This window comes from Oncorhynchus nerka, linkage group LG15 (assembly GCF_034236695.1).
Source record: "Oncorhynchus nerka isolate Pitt River linkage group LG15, Oner_Uvic_2.0, whole genome shotgun sequence".
Taxonomy (NCBI): domain Eukaryota; kingdom Metazoa; phylum Chordata; class Actinopteri; order Salmoniformes; family Salmonidae; genus Oncorhynchus; species Oncorhynchus nerka.
In genome coordinates this window covers 15,931,399-15,957,575 of record NC_088410.1, presented here as the reverse complement: position 1 = coordinate 15,957,575, position 26,177 = coordinate 15,931,399, and the positions used below count along the sequence as shown (strand labels likewise).

The 26,177-nt window shown below is 44.3% G+C and overlaps 2 protein-coding genes across 2 annotated transcripts in view; one reads left to right on the top strand and one right to left on the bottom strand.

Annotated features, from left to right (window-relative positions):
- Positions 1 to 15,483, bottom strand: part of mycbpap (mycbp associated protein) — a 42,959-nt gene extending 27,476 nt beyond the window's left edge. The window contains exons 1-8 of the mRNA XM_065000661.1: positions 14,393 to 15,483; positions 11,617 to 11,741; positions 10,924 to 11,086; positions 8,049 to 8,155; positions 4,833 to 4,998; positions 4,499 to 4,614; positions 4,275 to 4,425; positions 3,936 to 4,057 (exon numbers count right to left, since the gene is read on the bottom strand). Coding sequence (XP_064856733.1) covers positions 3,936 to 4,057; positions 4,275 to 4,425; positions 4,499 to 4,614; positions 4,833 to 4,998; positions 8,049 to 8,155; positions 10,924 to 11,086; positions 11,617 to 11,741; positions 14,393 to 14,459 — 1,017 coding nt within the window. The 5' untranslated portion in view covers positions 14,460 to 15,483. The remainder of the gene's footprint in view (positions 1 to 3,935; positions 4,058 to 4,274; positions 4,426 to 4,498; positions 4,615 to 4,832; positions 4,999 to 8,048; positions 8,156 to 10,923; positions 11,087 to 11,616; positions 11,742 to 14,392) is intronic.
- rasd2b (RASD family member 2b) lies at positions 15,482 to 17,430 on the top strand. Its single transcript, XM_029646105.2, has 2 exons — positions 15,482 to 16,274; positions 16,656 to 17,430. Exons 1-2 carry the CDS (start codon positions 15,629 to 15,631, stop codon positions 17,192 to 17,194), a joined length of 1,185 nt encoding a protein of 394 aa, XP_029501965.1. The 5' UTR covers positions 15,482 to 15,628; the 3' UTR covers positions 17,195 to 17,430.
- Positions 17,431 to 26,177: the final 8,747 nt, after the last annotated feature.

The window sequence follows — 26,177 nt, the reverse complement described above, 5'->3', positions numbered from 1 at the left end:
TCTCAGTGACAGGGTTATTGTTATGTTATAGAACAGTAGAACAGGACTGTCTCAGTGACAGGGTTATTGTTATGTTATAGAACAGTAGAACAGCACTGTCTCAGTGATAGGGTTATTGTTATGTTATAGAACAGGACTGTCTCAGTGACAGGGTTATTGTTAGGTTATAGAACAGTAGAACAGGACTGTCTCAGTGACAGGGTTATTGTTATGTTATAGAACAGGACTGTCTCAGTGACAGGGTTATTGTTACGTTGTAGAACAGTAGAACAGGACTGTCTCAGTGACAGGGTTATTGTTATGTTATAGAACAGTAGAATAGGACTGTCTCCGTGACAGGGTTATTGTTACGTTGTAGAACAGTAGAACAGGACTGTCTCAGTGACAGGGTTATTGTTATGTTATAGAACAGGACTGTCTCAGTGATAGGGTTATTGTTACGTTGTAGAACAGGACTGTCTCAGTGACAGGGTTATTGTTATGTTATAGAACAGGACTGTCTCAGTGACAGGGTTATTGTTAGGTTATAGAACAGTAGAACAGGACTGTCTCAGTGACAGGGTTATTGTTATGTTATAGAACAGGACTGTCTCAGTGATAGGGTTATTGTTACGTTGTAGAACAGGACTGTCTCAGTGACAGGGTTATTGTTATGTTTTAGAACAGGACTGTCTTAGTGACAGGGTTATTGTTAAATTGTAGAACAGTAGAACAGGACTGTCTCAGTGACAGGGTTATTGTTATGTTGTAGAACAGTAGAACACGACTGTCTCAGTGACAGGGTTATTGTTATGTTGTAGAACAGTAGAACAGGATTGACTCAGTGACAGGGTTATTGTTATGTTATAGAACAGGACTGTCTCAGTGACAGGGTTATTGTTATGTTGTAGAACAGGACTGTCTCAGTGACAGGGTTATTGTTATGTTATAGAACAGGACTGTCTCAGTGACAGGGTTATTGTTATGTTGTAAAACAGGACTGTCTCAGTGACAGGGTTATTGTTATGTTATAGAACAGGACTGTCTCAGTGACAGGGTTATTGTTATGTTATAGAACAGTAGAACAGGACTGTCTCAGTGATAGGGTTATTGTTATGTTATAGAACAGGACTGTCTTAGTGACAGGGTTATTGTTATGTTGTAGAACAGGACTGTCTCAGTGACAGGGTTATTGTTATGTTATAGAACAGGACTGTCTTAGTGACAGGTTTATTGTTATGTTGTAGAACAGGACTGTCTCAGTGACAGGGTTATTGATATGTTGTAGAACAGGACTGTCTCAGTGACAGGGTTATTGTTATGTTGTAGAACAGTAGAACAGGACTGTCTCAGTGACAGGGTTATTGTTATGTTGTAGAACAGGACTGTCTCAGTGATAGGGTTATTATGTTGTAGAACAGTAGAACAGGACTGTCTCAGTGACAGGGTTATTGTTATGTTATAGAACAGGACTGTCTCAGTGACAGGGTTATTGTTATGTTATAGAACAGGACTGTCTCAGTGACAGGGTTATTGTTATGTTGTAGAACAGGACTGTCTCAGTGACAGGGTTATTGTTATGTTATAGAACAGGACTGTCTCAGTGACAGGGTTATTGTTATGTTATAGAACAGGACTGTCTCAGTGACAGGGTTATTGTTATGTTGTAGAACAGGACTGTCTCAGTGACAGGGTTATTGTTACGTTATAGAACAGGACTGTCTTAGTGACAGGGTTATTGTTATGTTGTAGAACAGTAGAACAGGACTGTCTTAGTGACAGGGTTATTGTTATGTTATAGAACAGTAGAACAGGACTGTCTCAGTGATAGGGTTATTGTTATGTTGTAGAACAGTAGAACAGGACTGTCTCAGTGACAGGGTTATTGTTATGTTATAGAACAGGACTGTCTCAGTGATAGGGTTATTGTTACGTTGTAGAACAGTAGAACAGGACTGTCTCAGTGACAGGGTTATTGTTATGTTATAGAACAGGACTGTCTTAGTGACAGGGTTATTGTTATGTTGTAGAACAGGACTGTCTTAGTGACAGGGTTATTGTTATGTTGTAGAACAGGACTGTCTCAGTGACAGGGTTATTGTTACGTTGTAGAACAGGACTGTCTTAGTGACAGGGTTATTGTTATGTTATAGAACAGGACTGTCTCAGTGACAGGGTTATTGTTACGTTATAGAACAGGACTGTCTCAGTGACAGGGTTATTGTTATGTTGTAGAACAGGACTGTCTTAGTGACAGGGTTATTGTTACGTTGTAGAACAGTAGAACAGGACTGGTCATGTCCTCTGGGGTTCCAATCCACCATACCTGAACACCGGCACTCTATGTCCGGCCAGGCACTGGGCACAAGCTTCATCAACCTTACACGTTGTGTGTGTGTGTGTCATCTTCTGAATGGATCAGGAGTGTACGGGACACCCACATCAGACACACAGTGTGCCTCTCTCTCTGTTAACTGGTACTCAGGAGTATTCAGGACATCAAGAGTGTGTCTGTGTGTGTGTGTTATTCAGCTAGCAGGAGTATTGTGGAGTGAGGTAGACAGTATTGTGGAGTGGGGTATAGAGTATTGTGGAGTGAGGTAGACAGTATTGTGGAGTGAGGTAGAGTATTGTGGAGTGAGGTAGACAGTATTGTGGAGTGAGGTATAGAGTATTGTGGAGTGAGGTAGACAGTATTGTGGAGTGAGGTATAGAGTATTGTGGAGTGAGGTAGACAGTATTGTGGAGTGAGGTAGACAGTATTGTGGAATGAGGTAGACAGTATTGTGAAGTGAGGTAGACAGTATTGTGGAGTGAGGTATAGAGTATTGTGGAGTGAGGTAGACAGTATTGTGGAGTGAGGTAGACAGTATTGTGAAGTGAGGTATAGAGTATTGTGGACTGAGGTAGACAGTATTGTGGAGTGAGGTATAGAGTATTGTGGTGTGAGGTATAGAGTATTGTGGAGTGAGGTAGACAGTATTGTGGACTGAGGTATAGAGTATTGTGGAGTGAGGTATAGAGTATTGTGGAGTGAGGTAGACAGTATTGTGGAGTGAGGTAGACAGTATTGTGGAGTGAGGTAGACAGTATTGTGGAGTGAGGTAGACAGTATTGTGGAGTGAGGTAGACAGTATTGTGGAGTGAGGTAGACAGTATGTGGAGTGAGGTATAGAGTATTGTGGAGTGAGGTAGACAGTATTGTGGAGTGAGGTAGACAGTATTGTGGAGTGAGGTATAGAGTATTGTGGAGTGAGGTATAGAGTATTGTGGAGTGAGGTAGACAGTATTGTGGAGTGAGGTAGACAGTATTGTGGAGGAGACAGTATTGTGGAGGTAGACAGTATTGTGAGTGAGGTATAGAGTATTGTGGACTGAGGTAGACAGTATTGTGGAGTGAGGTAGACAGTATTGTGGAGTGAGGTATAGAGTATTGTGGAGTGAGGTAGACAGTATTGTGGAGTGAGGTAGACAGTATTGTGGAGTGAGGTATAGAGTATTGTGGAGTGAGGTAGACAGTATTGTGGAGTGAGGTAGACAGTATTGTGGAGTGAGGTATAGAGTATTGTGGAGTGAGGTAGACAGTATTATGGAGTGAGGTATAGAGTATTGTGGAGTGAGGTATAGAGTATTGTGGAGTGAGGTATAGAGTATTGTGGAGTGAGGTAGACAGTATTGTGGAGTGAGGTGGAGTGTATTTAATGTTTTAGAGTTGTCCTAGCGTAGTGATGTCAAAGTTCCGTGGTAGATGTGTGTGTGTCCATGTCCCCAGGCAAACCTTAATCCTTACCTTAACCATTCAGGAGGAATGACTCAACTTAACCGTACAAAGATCTGTTTATCCCCCTGTGGACAAACATGTAATTCTGTGCGTCTGTGTGTCGTCGTGCCGTGCGTGTTGTGTTGTGTTGTGTTGTGTTGTGTGTGTGTGTGTGTGTTGTGTGTGTGAGTCTTACAGGCTGGTTGAAGTCCAGGTCTTTGAGAACATCTCTGAGCTCATGTCGTCGGTGCTGCAGGTAGAGACTCTGGTCCCAGGTCCTGCTAGCTGAACCACATGTCGTCTCTGGGAGAACATTACCTACAGCACACAATGAGGGGTTCTTCATTTTAGAAACTGTCTGTGTGTGTGCGTTCATTTATATGTGTGTGTGTGTGTGTCTGTTTTTGGTTTGTGTTCATTCGTGTGGGTGTGCATGAGTGCATTCATTCATATGTGTGTGTGTGTGTGTGTGTGTGTGTGTGTGTGTGTGTGTGTGTGTGTGTGCGTGCGTGCGTGCGTGTGTGTATGTGTTTACCTGACTCCATGCGGATGCTGTGTGGCTGTGCGATGTGTGTGACAGGTTCCTGCTGTCCTCTCTGTGTCTGGGTCAGGGTGGCTGAGATACCACTCAGCTCATCACCAAACCTCTGAGGGAGGCTCCAGAACTCACTGCCTACACGGTAACCCTGGCAACACACACACAGGTTAGTTCTAATTGGCTAGAGTAGCAATAGACACCCCCCTCCAGGTGACTCCTACCTGTCCAGAATGTATGGCTGGCAGGCCTCGGGTGATCAGTTCTCTCTGCTCCTGAGTCTCTCTGAAACGGTTGGACTGGTTCATCAACAGCCTCTCTACTGGCTTCTGGAGCAGGTCTAGAGAGAGAGAGAGAGAAGAGAGAAGAGAGAGAAAGAGAGAGAAAGAGAGAGAAGAAGAGAGAGAGAGAGAGAGAGAGAAGAGAGAGAAGAGAGAGCGAGAGAAGAGAAGAGAGAGAGAAGAGAGAGAGAGAAAAGAGAGAGAGAGAGAGAGAGAGGGAGAGAGGGAATGGTAGTTGTAGTCCTTTATGTGGTAGTTGTAGTTCTGGTAGACCTACTGGAGATAAGGTCCTGCTGGTGTCGTCTCTGGGTCATGTGTGTGTGCCAGTGCTGCAGGGCGTGGCTCTGGACGTCTCTCTGACCCCTGGGGACTGGAGGGGGTCTCTCTGCACCCCTCAACACCTGGGAGACGGCTCTCTGAGGGGCTGGCACCCTCCTCACCAGCTGGAAAGATAGAGACAATTTCCTGGGTAAAACGTTCCACTATAAAAGTGAAGGTGTAAACTTGGCAGTAGAAAATCTTAACAGTATATTTGACCTCTCAGCTTCCCTATCAAATCTAAAAATCTCAAATAGTTTGATGAAGAATGCAAAAATCTAAGAAAGAAATCGAGAAACCTGTCCAACCAAAAGACCCGGAAAACCTGAGTCTTCGCCTTCACTATGGTGAATCACTAAAACAATACAGAAATACACTATGGAAAAAGAAGGAACAGCACGTCAGAAATCAGCTCAATGTAATTGAAGAATCTATAGACTCTAACCACTTCTGGGAAAATTGGAAAACACTAAACAAACACAAAGAATTATCTATCCAAAATGGAGATGTATGGGTAAACCACTTCTCCAATCTTTTTGGCTCAATAACAAAGAATAAAGAGCAAAAACATATACATGATCAAATACAAATCTTAGAATCAACTATTAAAGACTACCAGAACCCACTGGATTCTCCAATTACCTAAATAAAAACCCTCCAACCCAAAAGGCCTGTGGTGTTGATGGTATCCTTTAAAACCAGTTATGCATTAGGGGGGGCTATTAAAAAAAATAAGTTCCCGTTATAAACAAGATATTTTGTCACGAAAAGATGCTCGACTATGCATATAATTGACAGCTTTGGAAAGAAAACACATATATATATATATAATATGACACTTGTAATGTCTTTATTGTTTTGAAACTTCTGTATGTGTAATGTTTACTGTTAATTTTGATTGTTTATTTCACTTTTGTACATTATCTACTTCACATGCTTTAGCAATGTTAACATATGTTTCCCATGCCAATAAAGCCCCTTGAATTAAATTGAATTGAGAGAACAGAGAGACAGAGAGAGAGAGAGAGAGAGAGAGAGACAGAGAGAGCAAGACAGAGAGACAGACAGAGAGTGAGTGAGAGAGAGACAGAGAGAGAGAGAGAGAGAGAGAGACAGTGAGAGAGAGACAGAGAGAGAGAGACAGAGAGAGCAAGACAGAGAGACAGACAGAGAGTGAGTGAGAGAGAGACAGAGAGAGAGAGAGAGAGAGACAGACAGAGAGTGAGTGAGAGAGAGACAGAGAGAAAGCGATATATATTATCTACCTCACTTGCTTTGGCAATGTTAACACGTTTCCCATGCCAATAAAGCCCCTTGAATTGAATTGAATTGAGAGAGAGACAGACAGACAGACAGACAGACAGACAGACAGACAGACAGACAGACAGACAGACAGACAGACAGACAGACAGACAGACAGACACAGACAGACAGACAGACAGACAGACAGATAGATACATTCCAAGCTTAACTGCCTCCACCACATACAGTTGAAGTCAGAAGTTTACATACACTTAGGTTGGAGTCATTAAAACTCATTTTTCAACCACTCCACAAATTTCTTGTTAACAAATTATAGTTTTGGCAAGTCGGTTAGGACATCTACTTTGTGGATGACACAAGCAATTTTTTCAACAATTGCTTACAGACAGATTATTTCACTTATAATTCACTCTATCACAATTCCAGTGGGTCAGAAGGTTACATATACTAAGTTGACTGTGCCTTTCAACAGCATGGAAAATTCCAGAAAATTATGTCATGGCTTTAGAAGCTTCTGACATCATGGGAAAATCAAAAGAAGTGAGCCAAGACCTCAGAAAAAAAATAGTAGACCTCCACAAGTCTGGTTCATCCTTGTGAGCAATTTCCAAGCGCCTGAAGGTTCCACGTTCATCTATACAAACAATAGTACGCAAGTATAAACACCATGGGACCACACAGCCGTCATACTGCTCAGGAAGGAGACGCGTTCTGTCTCCTAGAGATGAACGTACTTTGGTGCAAAAAGTGCAAATCAATCCCAGAACAGCAAAGGACCTGGTAAAGATGCTGGAGGAAACAGGTACAAAAGTATCTATATCCACAGTAAAACGAGTCCTACATCGACATAACCTGAAAGGCCGCTCAGCAAGGAAGAAGCCACTTCTCCAAAACCGCCATAAAAAAGCCAGACTATGGTTTGCAACGGCACATGGGGACAAAGATCATACTTTGTGGAGAAATGTCCTCTGGTCTGATGAAACAAAAATAGAACTGTTTGACCATAATGACCAAAGTTATGTTTGGAGGAAAAAGGGGGAGACTTGCAAGCCGAAGAACACCATCCCAACCGTGAAACACGGGGGTGGCAGCATCATGTTGTGGGGGTGCTTTGCTGCAGGAGGGACTGGTGCACTTCACAAAATAGATGGCATCATGAGGTAAGAAAATGATGTGGATATATTGAAGCAACATCTCAAGACATCAGTCAGGAAGTTAAACCTTGGTCGCAAATGGGTCTTCCAAATGGACAATGACCCCAGGCATACTTCCAAAGTTGTGGCAAAATGGCATTAAGGACAACAAAGTCAAGGTATTGGAGTGGCCATCACAAAACCCTGACCTCAATCCCATAGAACATTTGTGGGCAGAACTGAAAAAGCGTGTGCAAGGAGGCCTACAAACCTAACTCAGTTACACCAGCTCTGTCAGAAGGAACGGACCAGAATTCACCCAACTTATTGTGGGAAGCTTGTGGAAGGCTACCCAAAACATTTGACCCAAGTGAAACAATTTAAAGGCAATGCTACCAAATACTAATTGAGTGTATGTAAAACGTCTGACCCACTGGGAATGTGATGAAACAAATAAAAGCTGAAATAAATCATTCTCTCTACTATTGTGAAAAACAGAGTTTAAATGTATTTGGCTAAGGTGTATGTAAACTTCAAACTTCAACTGTACATTCCTCCTACAGATAACCATTAACTTATGGTGTAGAAATCTGACTATGGTAACTCCATATCTCAATAGGATACCTGATAATTAACAATATTTTAAGTTTAGAGTCAGAACCCATCAGAGAGATAGAGAGATAGAGAAACATTGTCATTGTAACACTGATTGAAGAGCATTATAACCAAAACGATAATTTTTGTTAGAAGGTATTTTCAAACATGGTATCTTCTCTCACCTCAGTCTCTCCCCTGGCCTGCATCTCTGTCCTGAAGTCCTCCAGACTACCCAGAATGCTGTGGGGGAGGACCATCCCTTGGGCATCGAAGCGAGGTCCCCCCGGTCCTGACAAAACCAGACTACAACATCACCTCTCCATTAACTAAACACTATTCAAATTCTAAATACTTGATTCATCCCACGGGGGCCATTATGTAGGCAGGAGAGTAGATATACAACGTAGAAGAGCACCAGTGGAGGCTGCTGAGGGGAGGACGGCTCATAATAATGGCTGGAATGGAGTCAATGGAATGGCATCAACCACATCTTTTATATGTTTGATACCAGTCTAGTGACTCCCTCCCAGCCATTATTATGAGCCGTCCTCCCCTCAGCAGCCTCCACTGAAGAGCACACAACATAACAACGGACAGCACCAATAGTTCTACACAGCGTGAGGATGAATGATACCAGTCTAGGTGACTAAAGAACTGTCAAAACAGATGACCTGTACATGAATATGAAATGAGGATGAATGATACCAGTCTAGGTGACTAAAGAACTGTCAAAACAGATGACCTGTACATGAATATGAAATGAGGATGAATGATACCAGTCTAGGTGACTAAAGAACTGTCAAAACAGATGACCTGTACATGAATATGAAATGAGGATGAATGATACCAGTCTAGTGACTAAAGAACTGTCAAAACAGATGACCTGTACATGAATATGAATATAAAGGTGAAGTGGATTTTAGACATTCGTTTCTGAGCTCCTTTCCTTGTTTGTCTTCACCAGTGGTTCCCAACCGTATCATAGTCCCGTACCCCTTCAAACACTCAACCTCCAGCTGTACCCCCTTTAGCATCAGGGTCAGCACACTCTCAAATGTTGTTTTTTGCCATCATTGTAAGCCTGCCACACACACACTATACAATACATTTATTAAACATAAGAATTAGTGTTTGAGTTTTCGTCACAACTCGGCTCGTGGGAAGTGACAAAGAGATCTTATAGAACCAGGGCACAAATAATAATATAATAATAATCAATCATTTTGCTCTTTATTTAACCATCTTACATATAAAACCTTATTTGTTCATGGAAAATTGTGAATATCTCACCACAGGTTAATGGGAAGGGTGTGCTTGGAAGGATGCACATAACTCTGCAATGTTGGGTTGTATTGCAGAGTCTTAAATCTTAGTCTAAAATCATTTTCCACACACAGTCTATTCCTGTATTTAGTTTTCATGCTAGCGAGGGCCGGGAATCCACTCTCACATAGGTACGTGGTTGCAAAGGGCATCAGTGTCTTAACAGTACAATTTTCCAAGGCAGGATACTCTGAGCGCTGTCCAATCCAGAAATCTGGCAGTGGCTTCTGATTCAATTCACTTTTCACAGAACCGCTTGTTGCAATTTCGATGAGGCTCTTTTGTTCAGATATCGGTAAGTATAGTTTTACCATGCTGGTAATTTATGAACATTTGAACATCTTGGCCATGTTCTGTTATAATCTACACCCGGCACAGGCAGAAGAGGACTGGCCACCCCTCAAAGCCTGGTTCCTCTCTAGGTTTCTTCCTAGGTTTTGGCCTTTCTAGGGAGTTTTTCCTAGCCACCGTGCTTCTACACCTGCATTGCTTGCTGTTTGGGGTTTTAGGCTGGGTTTCTGTACAGCACTTTGAGATATCAGCTGATGTAAGAAGGGCTATATAAATAAATTATATTGATTGATTGACTGGATGCAGGGCATGAAAGGGATAACGAATCCAGTTGTTTGTGTCGTCCGTTTCGGGAAAGTACCTGCGTAATTGCGCACCCAACTCACTCAGGTGTTTCGCTGTATTACATTTGGCACACACAAAAATCACATAATGATGGAAAGTCCTGTGTGTTGTCCTTGTTAATGCAGACAGAGAAGAGCTCCAACTTCTTAATCATAGCCTTAATTTTGTCCCACATTGAACATAGTTGCGGAGAGTCCCTGTAATCCTAATCATTCAGCTGAGAAGAAACATCACCCAGATAGGCCAGTCGTGTGAGAAACTCATCATCATGCAAAGCGGTCAGACAAGTGAAAAACATCACCCAGACAGGCCAGTCGTGTGAGAAACTCATCATCATGCAAGAGACAAATGAAAAACATCACCCAGACAGGCCAGTCGTGTGAGAAACTCATCATCATGCAAGAGGTCAGACAAATGAAAAACATCACCCAGACAGGCCAGTCGTGTGAGAAACTCATCATCATGCAAGCGGTCAGACAAGTGAAAATGATGGTCAGTAAATGAAGACTTTAAGCTCGTCTCTCAATTCAAAAATAAGTGTCAATACTTTGCCCCTTGATAACCAGCGCACCTCTGTATGTTGTAAAAGCATTACATGGTCGCTGCCCATACTATTGCATAATGCAGAAAATGCACGTGAGTTCAGGGGCCTTGCTTTAACAAAGTTAACCATTTTCACTGTAGTGTCCAAAATGTCTTTCAAGCTGTCAGGCATTCCCTTGGCAGCAAGAGCCTCTTGGTGGATGCTGCAGTGTCCCCAAGTGGCATCGGGAGCAACTGCTTACACCTGCGTTACCACTCCACTATGTCTTCTTGTCATGGCTTTTGCACCATCAGTACAGATACCAACATGAGCAGCAGCTACGTGACCTGTTTGTCTACACCACTGGTCACAGACACCTGGTCCTGAATGGCTATAGTGTGTTGCAGGCTTTTGCACCAGCCCAGCTCTAAAACACACCTGATTGAACTAATCACGGGCTTGAGAATCCCACACACCCCAGTAGCTCTCTAGGACCAGGAATGGTGACCACAACCGTGATACACCCCACCTGTACTTCACACCTCTGGCCAGAAGGGGCAGTGTAGCCAGCTCACCTGTGTAGTCCAGTGGCTGTGTGGTGGTGTCCTGGGCCAGGGGGCGGGCCACCGCTACCCTCACCCCCTTTCTGATGTCATCAGGTGGGCGGGTCTTACGCACCAGCACGCGGGTCACAGCTGCAGGTTTCTGGGGTTCTTTAGGGGGCTGGGGCACCCGCAACTATGGACGTACACACAAACACACACACACAAAAGGATGGCAGGTAGCCTAGCAGTCAGAGGGTTGGGACAGTCACTATAAAGTTGCTACTTGGAAACCCCGAGCCGGAAAGGTGGATAAATCTGCCCAGCTAATCTCCACCATGAACTGCTCCCCCGGCACCTCTCTGATTCAGAGGGTTAAATGAGGAAAACACATTTTGGTTGAATGCATTCAGTTGTGCAACTGACTACGTATCCCCTTACTATTATGTATGCATACACACACCTTACGTACACACACACCCACACACACCCACACACACAAACATACACACACCTTACGTACACACACACCCACACACACCCACACACACAAACATACACACACCTTACGTACACACACACCCACACACACCCACACACAAAACATACACACACCTTACGTACACACACACACACCCACACACACAAACATACACACACACATTATGTACACACACATACACACATACGCACACACAAACATTATGTACACATGCACACACACACCTTCTCCAGGTCCTCAGGTCTGATGGCCAGGGCCTGGATGTCCTCTCCTTTAAGAGTGGGGCTCTGAGGCTGCTCTTCACTCAGACACGAGGAGAAATCCTCTGACACTTTCAGACGTTTCTTCTCTGGAGACGAGAGGACAGGATGAGGACAGGAGAGAACCAACTGTTTCATTCCAAGCATATGGGGCCAACATGGCACCTGTTCAAACTCTGAATAATAAACCCAGCTTCCCCATTTCTGAGTGTATTTGTTTTGGCTTGCACTCACATGGGGAAAACCAAGTTTCCTGGGATGACACACACAGCCAACTACTGAACCAAAAGCATCTGACTTTACCAACACTAACCCATAGACCAGGCTACATCTGAACTACTGAACCAACAGCATCTGACTTTACCAACACTAACCCATAGACCAGGCTACATCTGAACTACTGAACCAACAGCATCTGACTTTACAAACACTAACCCATAGACCAGGCTACATCTGAACTGCTGAACCAACAGCATCTGACTTTACCAACACTAACCCATAGGCCAGGCTACATCTGAACTACTGAGCCAACAGCATCTGACTTTACCAACACTAACCCATAGACCAGGCTACATCTGAACTACTGAACCAACAGCATCTGACTTTACAAACACTAACCCATAGATCAGGCTACATCTGAACTACTGAACCAACAGCATCTGACTTTACAATCACCTACTCATACACCAGGCTACATCTGAACTACTGAATCAACAGCATCTGACTTTACAATCACCTACTCATAGACCAGGCTCCATCTGAACTACTGAACCAACAGCATCTGACTTTACAAACACTAACCCATAGACCAGGCTACATCTGAACTACTGAACCAACAGCATCTGACTTTACAAACACTAACCCATAGATCAGGCTACATCTGAACTACTGAATCAACAGCATCTGACTTTACAATCACCTACTCATAGACCAGGCTCCATCTGAACTACTGAACCAACAGCATCTGACTTTACAAACACTAACCCATAGACCAGGCTACATCTGAACTACTGAACCAACAGCATCAGTTTTAACAATCACCTACTCATAGACCAGGCTACATCTGAACTACTGAGCCAACAGCATCTGACTTTACAAACACTAACCCATAGACCAGGCTACATCTGAACTACTGAACCAACAGCATCTGACTTTACAAACACTAACCCATAGATCCAGGCTACATCTGAAATGTAGACCGTGATTTGCTGCTAGCAAAGCTATTGTTACATCACCTACTGACCTCCTGATCTTGAGAGAAAGAGTGGAGCAGAATATTCACACACACACACACACACACACACACACACACACACATAGTTATGCAATTCTGTTCATCTTCAGCGCTCCAACTGCAACAGAGTCTGTCCCTGGTTACCATGACTACCACACAACCCACAGCTCATCTTTTGAGTCTGTCCCTGGTTACCATGACCAGCACACAACCCACCGCTCATCTTTTGAGTCGGTCCATGGTTACCATGACCACCACACAACCCACCACTCATCTCCTGAGTCTGTCCCTGGTTACCATGACCACCACACAACCCACAGCTCATCTTTTGAGTCTGTCCCTGGTTACCATGACCACCACACAACCCACCGCTCATCTTTTGAGTCTGTCCCTGGTTACCATGACCACCACACAACCCACCGCTCATCTTTTGAGTCGGTCCATGGTTACCATGACCACCACACAACCCACCACTCATCTCCTGAGTCTGTCCCTGGTTACCATGACCACCACACAACCCACAGCTCATCTTTTGAGTCTGTCCCTGGTTACCATGACCACCACACAACCCACCGCTCATCTTTTGAGTCTGTCCCTGGTTACCATGACCACCACACAACCCACCGCTCATCTTTTGAGTGACCATGACCACACACACCCACCGCTCATCTTTTGAGTCGGTCCTTGGTTAGTTGAGTCAGCCGTTGGTTACCATGACCACCACACAACCCACCGCTCATCTTTTGAGTCTGTCCCTGGTTACCATGACCACCACACAACTTTTGCTTCTCTACCTTTTGCTTTTCTATCCTTTTCTAACCCCCCTCCTCTCCCTGCCACCTGTTCTGAGACTCAGTACATTCTGTGTGGTTTTCAGAGGAGGGTAGCACCTTGCGGAGAGTGAGGGAAGGCCACAGAAGGGATAAAAGGAAAAACTGCAGGAGTCTCATCCTTCATAGTGGGTGTCCTTGGCACACAATGGAAGGCAACGGGGACACTGAGGCTCCACATGCACTCACTTTTGTGACTGCATCCTCATTATGTACACACACACACACCAGCGTTCACACAAAAATAAACACACACACACACACACACAGATAAACATACACACATAACGACAGAGCCCCACGTAAACAAATACAGACCTATGCCTCGAGAATGTCTCTTTTACAGAGTAAAAACAGGAAATTAGATTTCACTGTGTCCTTGGTGGTCTTGTTCCTATCTCTCTTCTTTCTCCCTCTCTTTTATTTTTATTTGATTTCACACTTATTTTACCAGGTAAGTTGACTGAGAACAAATTCTCGTTCATGACTATCTACCCGGCCTGCTACATTCTTCTCACCCATACCCCCCCCTCCTCCCCACACACACGTATGGACTAACGTTAACAAACAGAGAGAGGAAGATTGGGAGGGGTCAGGAGGATAATGTTAAGTGTGTGTGTTTAGTTAGCTAGCTAATAGTATAACAGCTATGTTAGCTAGCTATATTATTACATACCTGGCGGGGTCCGAGGTCTCGCCTCCTTTTTGGGAGTTTTGCCAGTCGATTTGCCTAGACTTGCCATGTCAATGCTTAGGCTAGCTAAGGTAACGTTAGTTAGTTGTAGCCTAGCTAGTTAGTTAGTCAACTCGGCAGCTGAGCAAGTTGTTTGAGCTAATGTAAATTGGTGTCACGCAGGGAGACAAGAAAGTTACAATTGTCCCTAAACAGTGACATTTATACAATGTATACAAAAGCAACTTCTTCGTTGAGTAAACTTTTGATAGCTAGCATCTAGCCTTGTCATTCGTGTCTCTTTCTCCCCGCTGCCTCGCGGTACCCATGGCAACGGACGCTTGGCTGCTGTTAAAGGGATGCTCACTTTCTGTCGGACAACAATTAAATACAACAGCGCCGAATGAGAATTTCCCTCGAAGAAAATTAATCAAACCTAATTCTAGGCGGTAGGCAGCACAATAGTAACACATACTATTTGTATAAAATTGCAACTATGGCACTTTGGTGATCCTCGTATATATATATATATATATATATGTTGCCGATGCTCTCATGTTTTGTTACTCAATACATTAGGCCTTTATTTGTTGGAGTATTTAATCACAAAATGTAATGAAAAAAAAGGAAAGGAAAGAGAATGTCATTGATCTCGCCAATAGTGAATAGGCTTGTAAGGCTCATACAAAAAGGCTAAAGGCCAGATGTGTCACCGTGTGCCAGCAGTTGGTAAACAAATACATACGGCTTCTTTGTATGTTGATATTGAATTCAAAACACCAGATCATCACAATCTCCCATAGCCTCAATTTATCCAACCTCCACAGCGTGCGCAATACCCCCAGAGTGCCTGTCTTGGCCGTGCACATTGCAGTAGAACTGGCCGCTTCCATTGTTCCATAATCGTCGAACACTCCGTGTCCTCCGGAGAACATAACAATCTCTCCGCGTCTGTCAATCAGCAGTTCTGGCAACTAGCTGTTGGGAGAGACGAGCAGATGACCCATGCCGTGTGACGCGGACGAGCCAGGCGCGTGCATGGGTATAAAAACAACACCAAAAGACATCTGTTTCTGTACCACCCAGACTAGATGTGCGCAAACACACAGGTGTCACGAGGACCACATGTAGTTTCCAAACCTGACAGGTTGGAATATTACAGGATCCAGCCAGGCATCCACACTGCCCTACAGGCTAGTACAGGCTACGTTTCACATGCCACTTAAGTGAGACAACATTATGGAGGTAAAAGGTAACCCATCAACTTGCTCACCGACCACCACAACCAACATGCCCGTCGCCCATCAGCGGGCTGAACCTTCTCAGTTCCCCGGGACCAGAGCCTTGAGCCCCGGCTCCTCCAAGGTCCTGCTGGCATACAAAAACGTAACCCAGCACCTGAACTCACCGGGGCTCAAAGCCAGCATGGGTTTCCTTAAAATGGTCACGTCTCAGTGGAAGCACCAGGAAAAGAAGGGGAGGGTGGTGCGGTCCCAAAGCACAGCTAGCTGGCTTCCACCTCCCTCCGATGGCCACTCTTGCAAGAGGTCGCCACTGGACCAGCTATCTGCTCTGGTTCTCCAGGGGCAGATTCGGTTAGGCGAGGACGACCCAAGGCTCGCCCAGGACACTCCGCAGGACCCGCTGAGCTCCACCAAGCCGCAGAACTGCAGGCGCATCGTGGTTCTGGGTGCGCCCCGGGTGGGCAAGACTTCAATCTTGCGACGGTACCTCTGGGACGGCTTCGTGGAGGAGTACCAGCCCACTTCCGAGGATTTCCTCCGGAAAATGTTCCACATCCGCGGGGAGACGTATCAGATCGACGTACTGGACGCCTCCGGAGAGAGGAGCTTCCCGGCGAAACGCAGGCTCTCTATACTAACCGGTGCGTAACGGGAATGGAGGCAATAACGGGAGTCCTTATCATGGTCTCTATGTTGGAGCTGGAGGTGCCTCAACAGTTGTTGTTATCGCAGTGTTAAAGATGTAAATGCACACAAATGAATAAGTCTCTCTCTCCACGTAGATGTGGTGTGCGTAAAAGTGGACATGCTTGCTTTATAAACGATGAGAGAGAATATAAATATGTGTATATGGACGTATAAGTTATGGATAGAATAGCATATAGAATATAATAAAACATAATATAATATAACCTTTATCCCAGAAGGAACTTCAGTTCAAATGGCTAATGAGAATAAGACAATGTAGGCTATAATGAAAATATAGGCTATAATATTTCGGTGTCCTCCTGTGATTTGTATAGGTGACATATTCCTTCTGGTCTTCACCCTGGACGACCGGAGCTCGTTCGAGGAGGTGTGTGCCCTGCGCACTGAGATCCTCGCGGCCAAAACCAAGCTCCTCAAGCCCACCAGGCCGGGCCAGAGAGCACGGGTCCCCACGGTAGTCTGCGCTAACAAGGTGGACTTGTCCCCAGCGGAGAGAGTACTTTCCCGGGCAGAGGTGCTCCGAGCCCTCGGTGAGGACTGCGCCTACTTCGAGACCTCCGCCAAAGACCGCACTAATCTGGAGGAGGTATTCGAGGCTCTGGCTAAACGGGGCGGGTTGCCAACGGAAACTAGTCCGTCGCAGCACCGCAAAGTTTCGATTCGGTCGTACCAGGCGCTGAAAGAGTGCAGAGCGGCCGGGAGAGGGAGCCAGGCCACCGTTTGTAAGGCTCCGTGTGGGGCGCTGTATCCGCTCGCTCGACGGCCGAGTTTCAGCACTGATCTCCGTCAAGTCCTCGGCCCCGACTCCGCACGGAAGCCGGGCAAGCCGCTGGAGAAGTGTCAGATTCAGTGAAGGAGCCAAAGACAGACTGGACTGGTTTATAAGGGTTTGTGGACGAGGAAAAACAAGCATGTTTGATTTCCACAAATGCATTCTGCTAAATGTAGATATGACTGTGAATAGTATTTGCACCAGGGACTTGAACACTACTAATAGCCGACCAAATGTGCAGAATTTGTGCAATTGTGGGTCTCAATCTAATGTGAAATATATATTTTTGAAATTAATAAAAAACATTTTTGATCATGTATTATAGTGTGCGTCTCCTTTAGGGGCGGAAGAGGAGAGAGTGGGAGTTAGAGGACATTGAGTCAGGGACTTGACTTTATTGACTTTATTGCATAACACGTTTCATGAGTCCTACAGACAGAAATAGAGAGCGAGAGAAAGAGAGTGAATGTGTGTGTGTGTGTGTGTGTGTGTGTGCGTGTGTGTGTCTTGTGTGCTTGTGTGTGTGTGCATCAGACAGAAAGGCAGAGCAGTATTGACTGCAGCAGAGTCGTGATCAACCAGAGGGTTGTACTGTACTACCTAGCCTACACAACTCACTGTCTGCAGCAGAGTCGTGATCAACCAGAGGGTTGTACTGTACTACCTCCTAGCCTACACAACTCACTGTCTGCAGCAGAGTCGTGATCAACCAGAGGGTTGTACTGTACTACCTAGCCTACACAACTCACTGTCTGCAGCAGAGTCGTGATCAACCAGAGGGTTGTACTGTACTACCTAGCCTACACAACTCACTGTCTGCAGCAGAGTCGTGATCAACCAGAGGGTTGTACTGTACTACCTAGCCTACACAACTCACTGTCTGCAGCAGAGTCGTGATCAACCAGAGGGTTGTACTGTACTACCTAGCCTACACAACTCACTGTCTGCAGCAGAGTCGTGATCAACCAGAGGGTTGTACTGTACTACCTAGCCTACACAACTCACTGTCTGCAGTAGACTGGGCCGTTTCTGGTTGCTAAATCCTCTTTACATTCCGTCAATGAGTCAGATTTTTTCACACACATACATCTGTAACTCCATACTATAGAGCCCTGTTCTATATATTCAGCATGATGATGATGAGGATGATGATAATGATATTGATAATGAGCATGATGATGATGGTGATGATGATGACGGTAATGATGATGATGATGGTGATGATGATGATGAAGATGATGAAGGTGACGATTACGTTGTTGTTTATGATGATGAATAGGCGTAATGACACTGACAAAAGAGTCGTAGGATATTTTTTCAACCGCAATCAGTGCACCATTGTTCCATGAATGAGGGTGTGTGTGTCCTTTGTGAGAGTGTGTGTCTACTTGCAGGGCCGGTGAAAGCCTTTCAACACAACAGAGGCTGCTGGGAGTTTTTGAGTTTCCATAAAACAACATCTACTTGTTTTTCTGCTGTTAGATTTCCACTCGTATAATCTCATAGCCTGGAAATTTCCCTTTACCTGTGTGTGTGTGTGTGTGTGTGTGTGTGTGTGTGTGTGTGTGTGTGTGTGTGTGTGTGTGTGTGTGTGTGTGTGTGTGTGTGTGTGTGTGTGTGAGAATAGGTGTGTGTGTGTGTGTGTGTGTGTGTGTGTGTGTGTGTGTGTGTGTGTGTGTGTGAAAATAGGTGTGTGTGTGTGTCCAAACTAGGTGTTATTATGGCTATTGTGTAGTGTAAATGGGATTCTTTATCCCCTAGTAAAAACATCATAACCTCTTTTCTCATAACCTGTATGAATGAGTCTTCTGGCTGTTCCACATGCTTAAAGGGGCAACCTGTGATTTGAAAAACGGATGGGTCTGGAGCAGTGTAACCACTTTACAAAGCTATGGATGCCAGGTTATAACCATAGAATAAGGAATTATAATTGATGAGGAACTAGAACCGGGAAGGCAAAGTTTTCCCATGTTGAACCATTTCATTTGTCTGACGGTAAAACTCCGCCTACCCGGAAGGCCCAGAGAGCAAATCAAGTGCACCCATAGGTCTACCGCTGGCCAATCAGATATCTCATATCACGTGTCTGAACAGCTTTCTCGAGCCGTAGACTGTAGAAAAAAAAAAAGAACATTGAATAAACAGCAAAGCCGGTACCGTGAAATAGCAAAACTTTTAAAACCATCACTAGAGAGAGACCCAAGGAATACAGCAAATACTTGCTGTTTTTATCAGTAAATTAATGTTTAAGTTGTTTTTCAGCACTGTCACTTTGTTCCACACTTTTCTAAGAGATAAAATATGTCTTCTCCGGTCCGTTCACTCAACCAGCACTGCAGCTGCAATGAATGATAATAGCAAAGTACTCTGATAATCTTGCGTTATTAGTGGCCTGAGTCTTTTTTAATATGGAGGAATATTTCACTTTCTCCGGTCATAGGAGTAACAACACGAATATGCGCATGAAATAATGCAGTGTGACTTGAATTATGACATCAGCTGGAAGAATATCTCCCCTTTTCTCAGTGGAGGGAGAGCGGGAAGGACCGACGCCGCTCTCACTCCCCCAACGCTTTGAATACACCGACGGTGTGTTTGCATTTTGGCACCCCAGAAGTACATTCATTTCCTATGGAACGCTGCGTTTGCCGTGCAGCATTGCGTTGCAGAGGCAGTGGCAATACATTCTGTGTGGTGCATACGTTGGATTTATCGAACATATGCGTCAAACTGTATGCGTTAAACAGGTTGACAGAAATGGTAGCAGAAGGTGAATGTTGCACACATATCTAGATGATGCTGCCTAATATTTTCCGCCTTTATACAGTTGGTGTGTTTGAAGCGTTACGTCTCATGTCCGCCAAATGCGTCGAACACTTTGTGTTCCAGCGGAAGTCATTCCTTGTCAATGGAGCAGTCCGCAACACTAAGGCGTGCTGCAGTAGGCTGCGGTGCGTTCTATGTACCACATGCGTTCAATATTTTAAGCTTGTGTGTTGCGTTACCATGTAGTGGTACAAACAGAAGTACACACAGACACTGCAACTAGATCGATTTTTAGCTAGTTGAAAAGTGAAGCGCCTGTGCGTCAAGTATGGAAAATGCAGGCTAGGCATCTGGCAAAACAAAACCTCTATGCATCTGGAGGACATTGGGCTTGTTCACGCGTCGATCACACAGACAACCTCTTTGTGTTTGGGTACACCAGAAGTACATCCATTTCCAATGGAGCGCTGCATTTGCCTTGCAGCGTTGCCGAGGCAGTTGCTGTGTGTTCTGTGTGGTGCAAAAGTCGTTTTTGTGTCGAAGTAACAAATGTTTATTACTAGAACGGGGGGCAGGCAGAGGTCAGTAATCCAGGTCAGAGTCCAAAAGGTACAGAACTGCAGGCAGGCTCAGGGTCAGGACAGGAAGAGGTCAGTAATCCAGGTCAGAGTCCAAAAGGTACAGAACGGCAGGCAGTCTCAGGGTCAGGGCAGGAAGAGGTCAATAATCGAGGATGGTGTGACAAGGTACGGAACGGCAGGCAGGGACAGAGCAGGCAGAATGGTCAAAACCAGGAAAACTAGAAAACAGAAACTAGAAACAGATATGAGCAAGGAGAAAACCGCTGGTAGGCTTGACGAACAAAACAAACGGGCAGCAGACAAGCAGAGAACACAGGTATAAATACACAGGGGATAATGGGGAAGATGGGCAACACCTGGAGGGGGGTGGAGACAAGCACAAAGACAGGTGAAACAGATCAGGGTGTGACTTGAGTAAGTTTACCAACAAGAAGGACCGCTGCTCCACCTTCCTGTTCAAGTGAGCACAGCACAACAACAGTTAGTCCAAAAATATGTCTTGTATACTGGTGCATAAATGATGTAATATGCCAGGGAGATATGTATACTGTAGCTAAGAAAGTAATACTAAGTGTATGTTGTGTAGTAAGCAGTTAGTAGCCTATGTGTCTCACCCTAATAATTTGGTCCCTTTCCCCCTCAGAACTTAGCCTACTGTTCTGACTTGGTGGTGCACATGTAGCCTATAGCCTGTTTTAGAGAAATGTCATCATTGAAAATTGTAAAAGCTTTCATTGTCTGCTTATATGCCCCCGGTATTTATCCTACGGTTCTGACTTGGTGTACAGGGAGAATACTGTAAGCACAGCCCATGTGCTGAATCATGTCGCTGTACATTTCAATAGTACTAAACAAATAGTTATATTGACTACGTCCGTCCTAGCTCGCTCATTAATGTCTTGTTATGGCTGGCCTCTTATCTGCTCATCGTTCCCTGATGCCATAGGATGTACATCTCAATTGTTGTATTGCTTACATAGGTCTAACTCATTAGTATCTTATTCATCATTTTAGGCAAGGTTAGAATGATTTCATTGTTTTGCTTACTTTGTGTATTATAATTAGCTCATGTGCTTTTCTCCACGAGGAGGGGATACTATATACTGTTGTTGGGTCTGTAACCACGAGGAGGGGATACTATATAATGTTGTTGGGTCTGGAACCATGAGGAGGGGATACTATATAATGTTGTTGGGTCTGGAACCATGAGGAGGGGATACTATATAATGTTGTTGGGTCTGGAACCATGAGGAGGGGATACTATATAATGTTGTTGGGTCTGGAACCATGAGGAGGGGATACTATATAATGTTGTTGGGTCTGGAACCATGAGGAAGGGATACTATATAATGTTGTTGGGTCTGGAACCATGAGGAGGGGATACTATATAATGTTGTTGGGTCTGGAACCATGAGGAGGGGATACTATATAATGTTGTTGGGTCTGGAACCATGAGGAGGGGATACTATATAATGTTGTTGGGTCTGTAACCATGAGGAGGGGATACTATATAATGTTGTTGGGTCTGTAACCATGAGGAGGGGATACTATATAATGTTGTTGGGTCTGGAACCATGAGAAGGGGATACTATATAATGTTGTTGGGTCTGGAACCATGAGGAAGGGATACTATATAATGTTGTTGGGTCTGGAACCATGAGGAGGGGATACTATATAATGTTGTTGGGTCTGGAACCATGAGGAGGGGATACTATATAATGTTGTTGGGTCTGGAACCATGAGGAGGGGATACTATATAATGTTGTTGGGTCTGGAACCATGAGGAGGGGATACTATATAATGTTGTTGGGTCTGGAACCATGAGGAGGGGATACTATATAATGTTGTTGGGTCTGGAACCATGAGAAGGGGATACTATATAATGTTGTTGGGTCTGGAACCATGAGGAAGGGATACTATATAATGTTGTTGGGTCTGGAACCATGAGGAGGGGATACTATATAATGTTGTTGGGTCTGGAACCATGAGGAGGGGATACTATATAATGTTGTTGGGTCTGGAACCATGAGGAGGGGATACTATATAATGTTGTTGGGTCTGTAACCATGAGGAGGGGATACTATATAATGTTGTTGGGTCTGGAACCATGAGGAGGGGATACTATATAATGTTGTTGGGTCTGGAACCATGAGGAGGGGATACTATATAATGTTGTTGGGTCTGGAACCATGAGGAGGGATACTATATAATGTTGTTGGGTCTGGAACCATGAGGAGGGGATACTATATAATGTTGTTGGGTCTGTAACCATGAGGAGGGGATACTATATACTGTTGTTGGGTCTGGAACCATGTTTGCCTGTGACAGTCTCTTCCCATTGAAATGTACAGTATTTTTTTCAGCAGAAAGTTCACTAATTGAACCATGTAATTCCTGTTGATTTTCCGAGAGGATGTTTTTGTTTACACAATGTCTTGTCTGTACGTCGGTGTATTGTCTATATAAGTGGTTTCGTATTTTCCTTCCTTTTTTGACCACACAGGTCTAATACAATCCAAAAATGGTAGGCTAACCGCTTCTCTCTCTGTCTTTATGGTGACTTAAAGAAGAGTAAAGTTAAGGCCACAAAATCTTGCTGAATTTATCTGAACTAACATCTGTCTGAATTTCTGTCGGTGTCCATTTTGAAAGTGCTGAACAAATAGGCCTACCTCGTCGCAGCTCGTTTCCTTGCACTTGCTTATACTTAGAGCTAAGTGACAATGATATAAAAACAAACATTTATAAATTCACTGAACATAAACGTAACTGCCTAATTCTCACGCCCTGACCTTAGTATTCTTTGTTCTCTTTCTTTATTTTGGTTAGGTCAGGGTGTGACATGGGTGATATGTGTGTTTTTGTCTTATTCTAGGGTGTTTGTACTTCCTAGGGTTTTTTTGTAGATTTATGGGGTTGTTTTCATCTAGGTATTTATGTTGGTCTATGGTTGCCTAGATTGGTTCTCAATTAGAGGCAGGTGTTTATCGTTGTCTCTGATTGGGAACCATATTTAGGCAGCCATATTCTTTGGGTATTTAGTGGGTCAATGTCGATTGTCTGTAGTTGCCTGTGGCTGCACTCGTTATCATAGCGGCACGTTTGTTTTGTATAAGTGTTCTTTGTGTTCTTCCTGAAATAAAGAAGATTCTAACCACGCTGCACTTTGGTCCCCTTCATACGACGATCATGACACTAATGTTTGTGTACGGTTCAAAATTCACAACTTTGTTGGCGTCCGCTATTATTGAAAGACAATGCGGTTCTTTATCGACTTACACAAATCCACAAGGAGTCAGTAGAAACCACATTTGTTGAAGCAAGTCAGCCATATCAGCTGTGTTTTTTTTAAAGGCAGTAAATGAAGCTGAATTCATTGTTTTGGCAGACGAGGCTCCGATGATAGACAGGTGGAGGATTCACTCCATGTTACTGAAAGGAAAATATCCCCTGTTGGGACAGCTTTATGTAGTCTGATGGGACAGCTTTATGTAGTCTGTTGGGACAGCTTTATGTAGTCTGTTGGGACAGCTTTATGTAGTCTGTTGGGACAGCTTTATGTAGTCTGTTGGGACAGCTTTATGTAGTCTGTTGGGACAGCTTTATGTAGTCTGTTGGGACAGCTTTATGTAGTCTGATGGGACAGCTTTATGTAGTCTGTTGGGACAGCTTTATGTAGTCTGTTGGGACAGCTTTATGTAGTCTGTCGGGACAGCTTTATGTAGTCTGTCGGGACAGCTTTATGTAGTCTGTTGGGACAGCTTTATGTAGTCTGATGGGACAGCTTTATGTAGTCTGTTGAGACAGCTTTATGTAGTCTGCCGGGACAGCTTTATGTAGTCTGTTGGGACAGCTTTATGTAGTCTGTTGGGACAGCTTTATGTAGTCTGTTGGGACAGCTTTATGTAGTCTGTTGGGACAGCTTTATGTAGTCTGTTGGGACAGCTTTATGTAGTCTGATGGGACAGCTTTATGTAGTCTGTTGGGACAGCTTTATGTAGTCTGTTGGGACAGCTTTATGTAGTCTGATGGGACAGCTTTATGTAGTCTGATGGAAAAGCTTTATGTAGTCTGTTGAGACAGCTTTATGTAGTCTGCCGGGACAGCTTTATGTAGTCTGTTGGGACAGCTTTATGTAGTCTGTTGGGACAGCTTTATGTAGTCTATTGGGACAGCTTTATGTAGTCTGTTGGGACAGCTTTATGTAGTCTGTTGGGACAGCTTTATGCAGTCTGTTGGGACAGCTTTATGTAGTCTGTTGGAAAAGCTTTATGTAGTCTGTTGGGACAGCTTTTTGTAGTCTGTGGGACAGCTTTATGTAGTCTGTTGGGACAGCTTTATGTAGTCTGTTGGGACAGCTTTATGTAGTCTGTTGGAAAAGCTTTATGTAGTCTGTTGGAAAAGCTTTATGTAGTCTGTTGGGACAGCTTTATGTAGTCTGTTGAGACAGTCTGTTGGGACAGCTTTATGTAGTCTGTTGGGACAGTCTGTTGGGACAGCTTTATGTAGTCTGTTGGAACAGCTTTATGTAGTCTGATGGGACAGTCTGTTGGGACAGCTTTATGTAGTCTGTTGGGACAGCTTTATGTAGTCTGTCGGGACAGCTTTATGTAGTCTGTTGGGACAGCTTTATGTATTTTGTTGGGACAGTCTATTGGGACAGCTTTATGTAGTCTGACGGGACAGTCTTTTGGGACAGCTTTATGTAGTCTGTTGGGACAGCTTTATGTAGTCTGATGGGACAGTCTGTTGGGACAGATTTATGTAGTCTGATGGTACAGTCTGTTGGGACAGCTTTATGTAGTCTGATGGGACAGTCTATTGGGGCAGCTTCATGTAGTCTGTTGGGACAGTCTGTTGGGACAGCTTTATGTAGTCTGTTGGAACAGCTTTATGTAGTCTGTTGGGACAGCTTTATGTAGTCTGTTGGGACAGTCTGTTGGGACAGCTTTATGTAGTCTGATGGGACAGTCTGTTGGGACAGCTTTGTGTAGTCTGATGGGACAGTCTGTTGGGACAGCTTTTTGTAGTCTGATGGGACAGTCTGTTGGGAAAGCTTCATGTAGTCTGTCGGGACAGCTTTATGTAGTCTGTTGGGACAGCTTTATGTAGTCTGATGGGACAGTCTGTTGAGACAGCTTTTTGTAGTCTGATGGGACAGTCTGTTGGGACAGCTTCATGTAGTCTGTTGGGACAGCTTTATGTAGTCTGTCGGGACAGATTTATGTAGTCTGATGGGACAGTCTGTTGGGACAGCTTTATGTAGTCTGATGGGACAGCTTAATGTAGTCTGTTGGGACAGCTTTATGTAGTCTGATGGGACAGCTTTATGTAGTCTGTTGGGACAGCTTTATGTAGTCTGTTGGGACAGCTTTATGTCGTCTGCTGGGACAGCTTTATGTAGTCTGTTGGGACAGCTTTATGTAGTCTGTTGGGACAGCTTCATGTAGTCTGTCGGGATGGCTTTATGTAGTCTGATGGGACAGTCTGTTGGGACAGCTTTTTGTAGTCTGTTGGGACAGCTTTATGTAGTCTGTTTGGACAGTCTGTTAGGACAGCTTTATGTAGTCTGATGGGACAGTCTGTTGGGACAGCTTTATGTAGTCTGATGGGACAGTCTGTTGGGATAGCTTTATGTAGTCTGATGGGACAGTCTGTTGGGACAGCTTTATGTAGTCTGACGGGACAGTCTGTTGGGACAGCTTTATGTAGTCTGA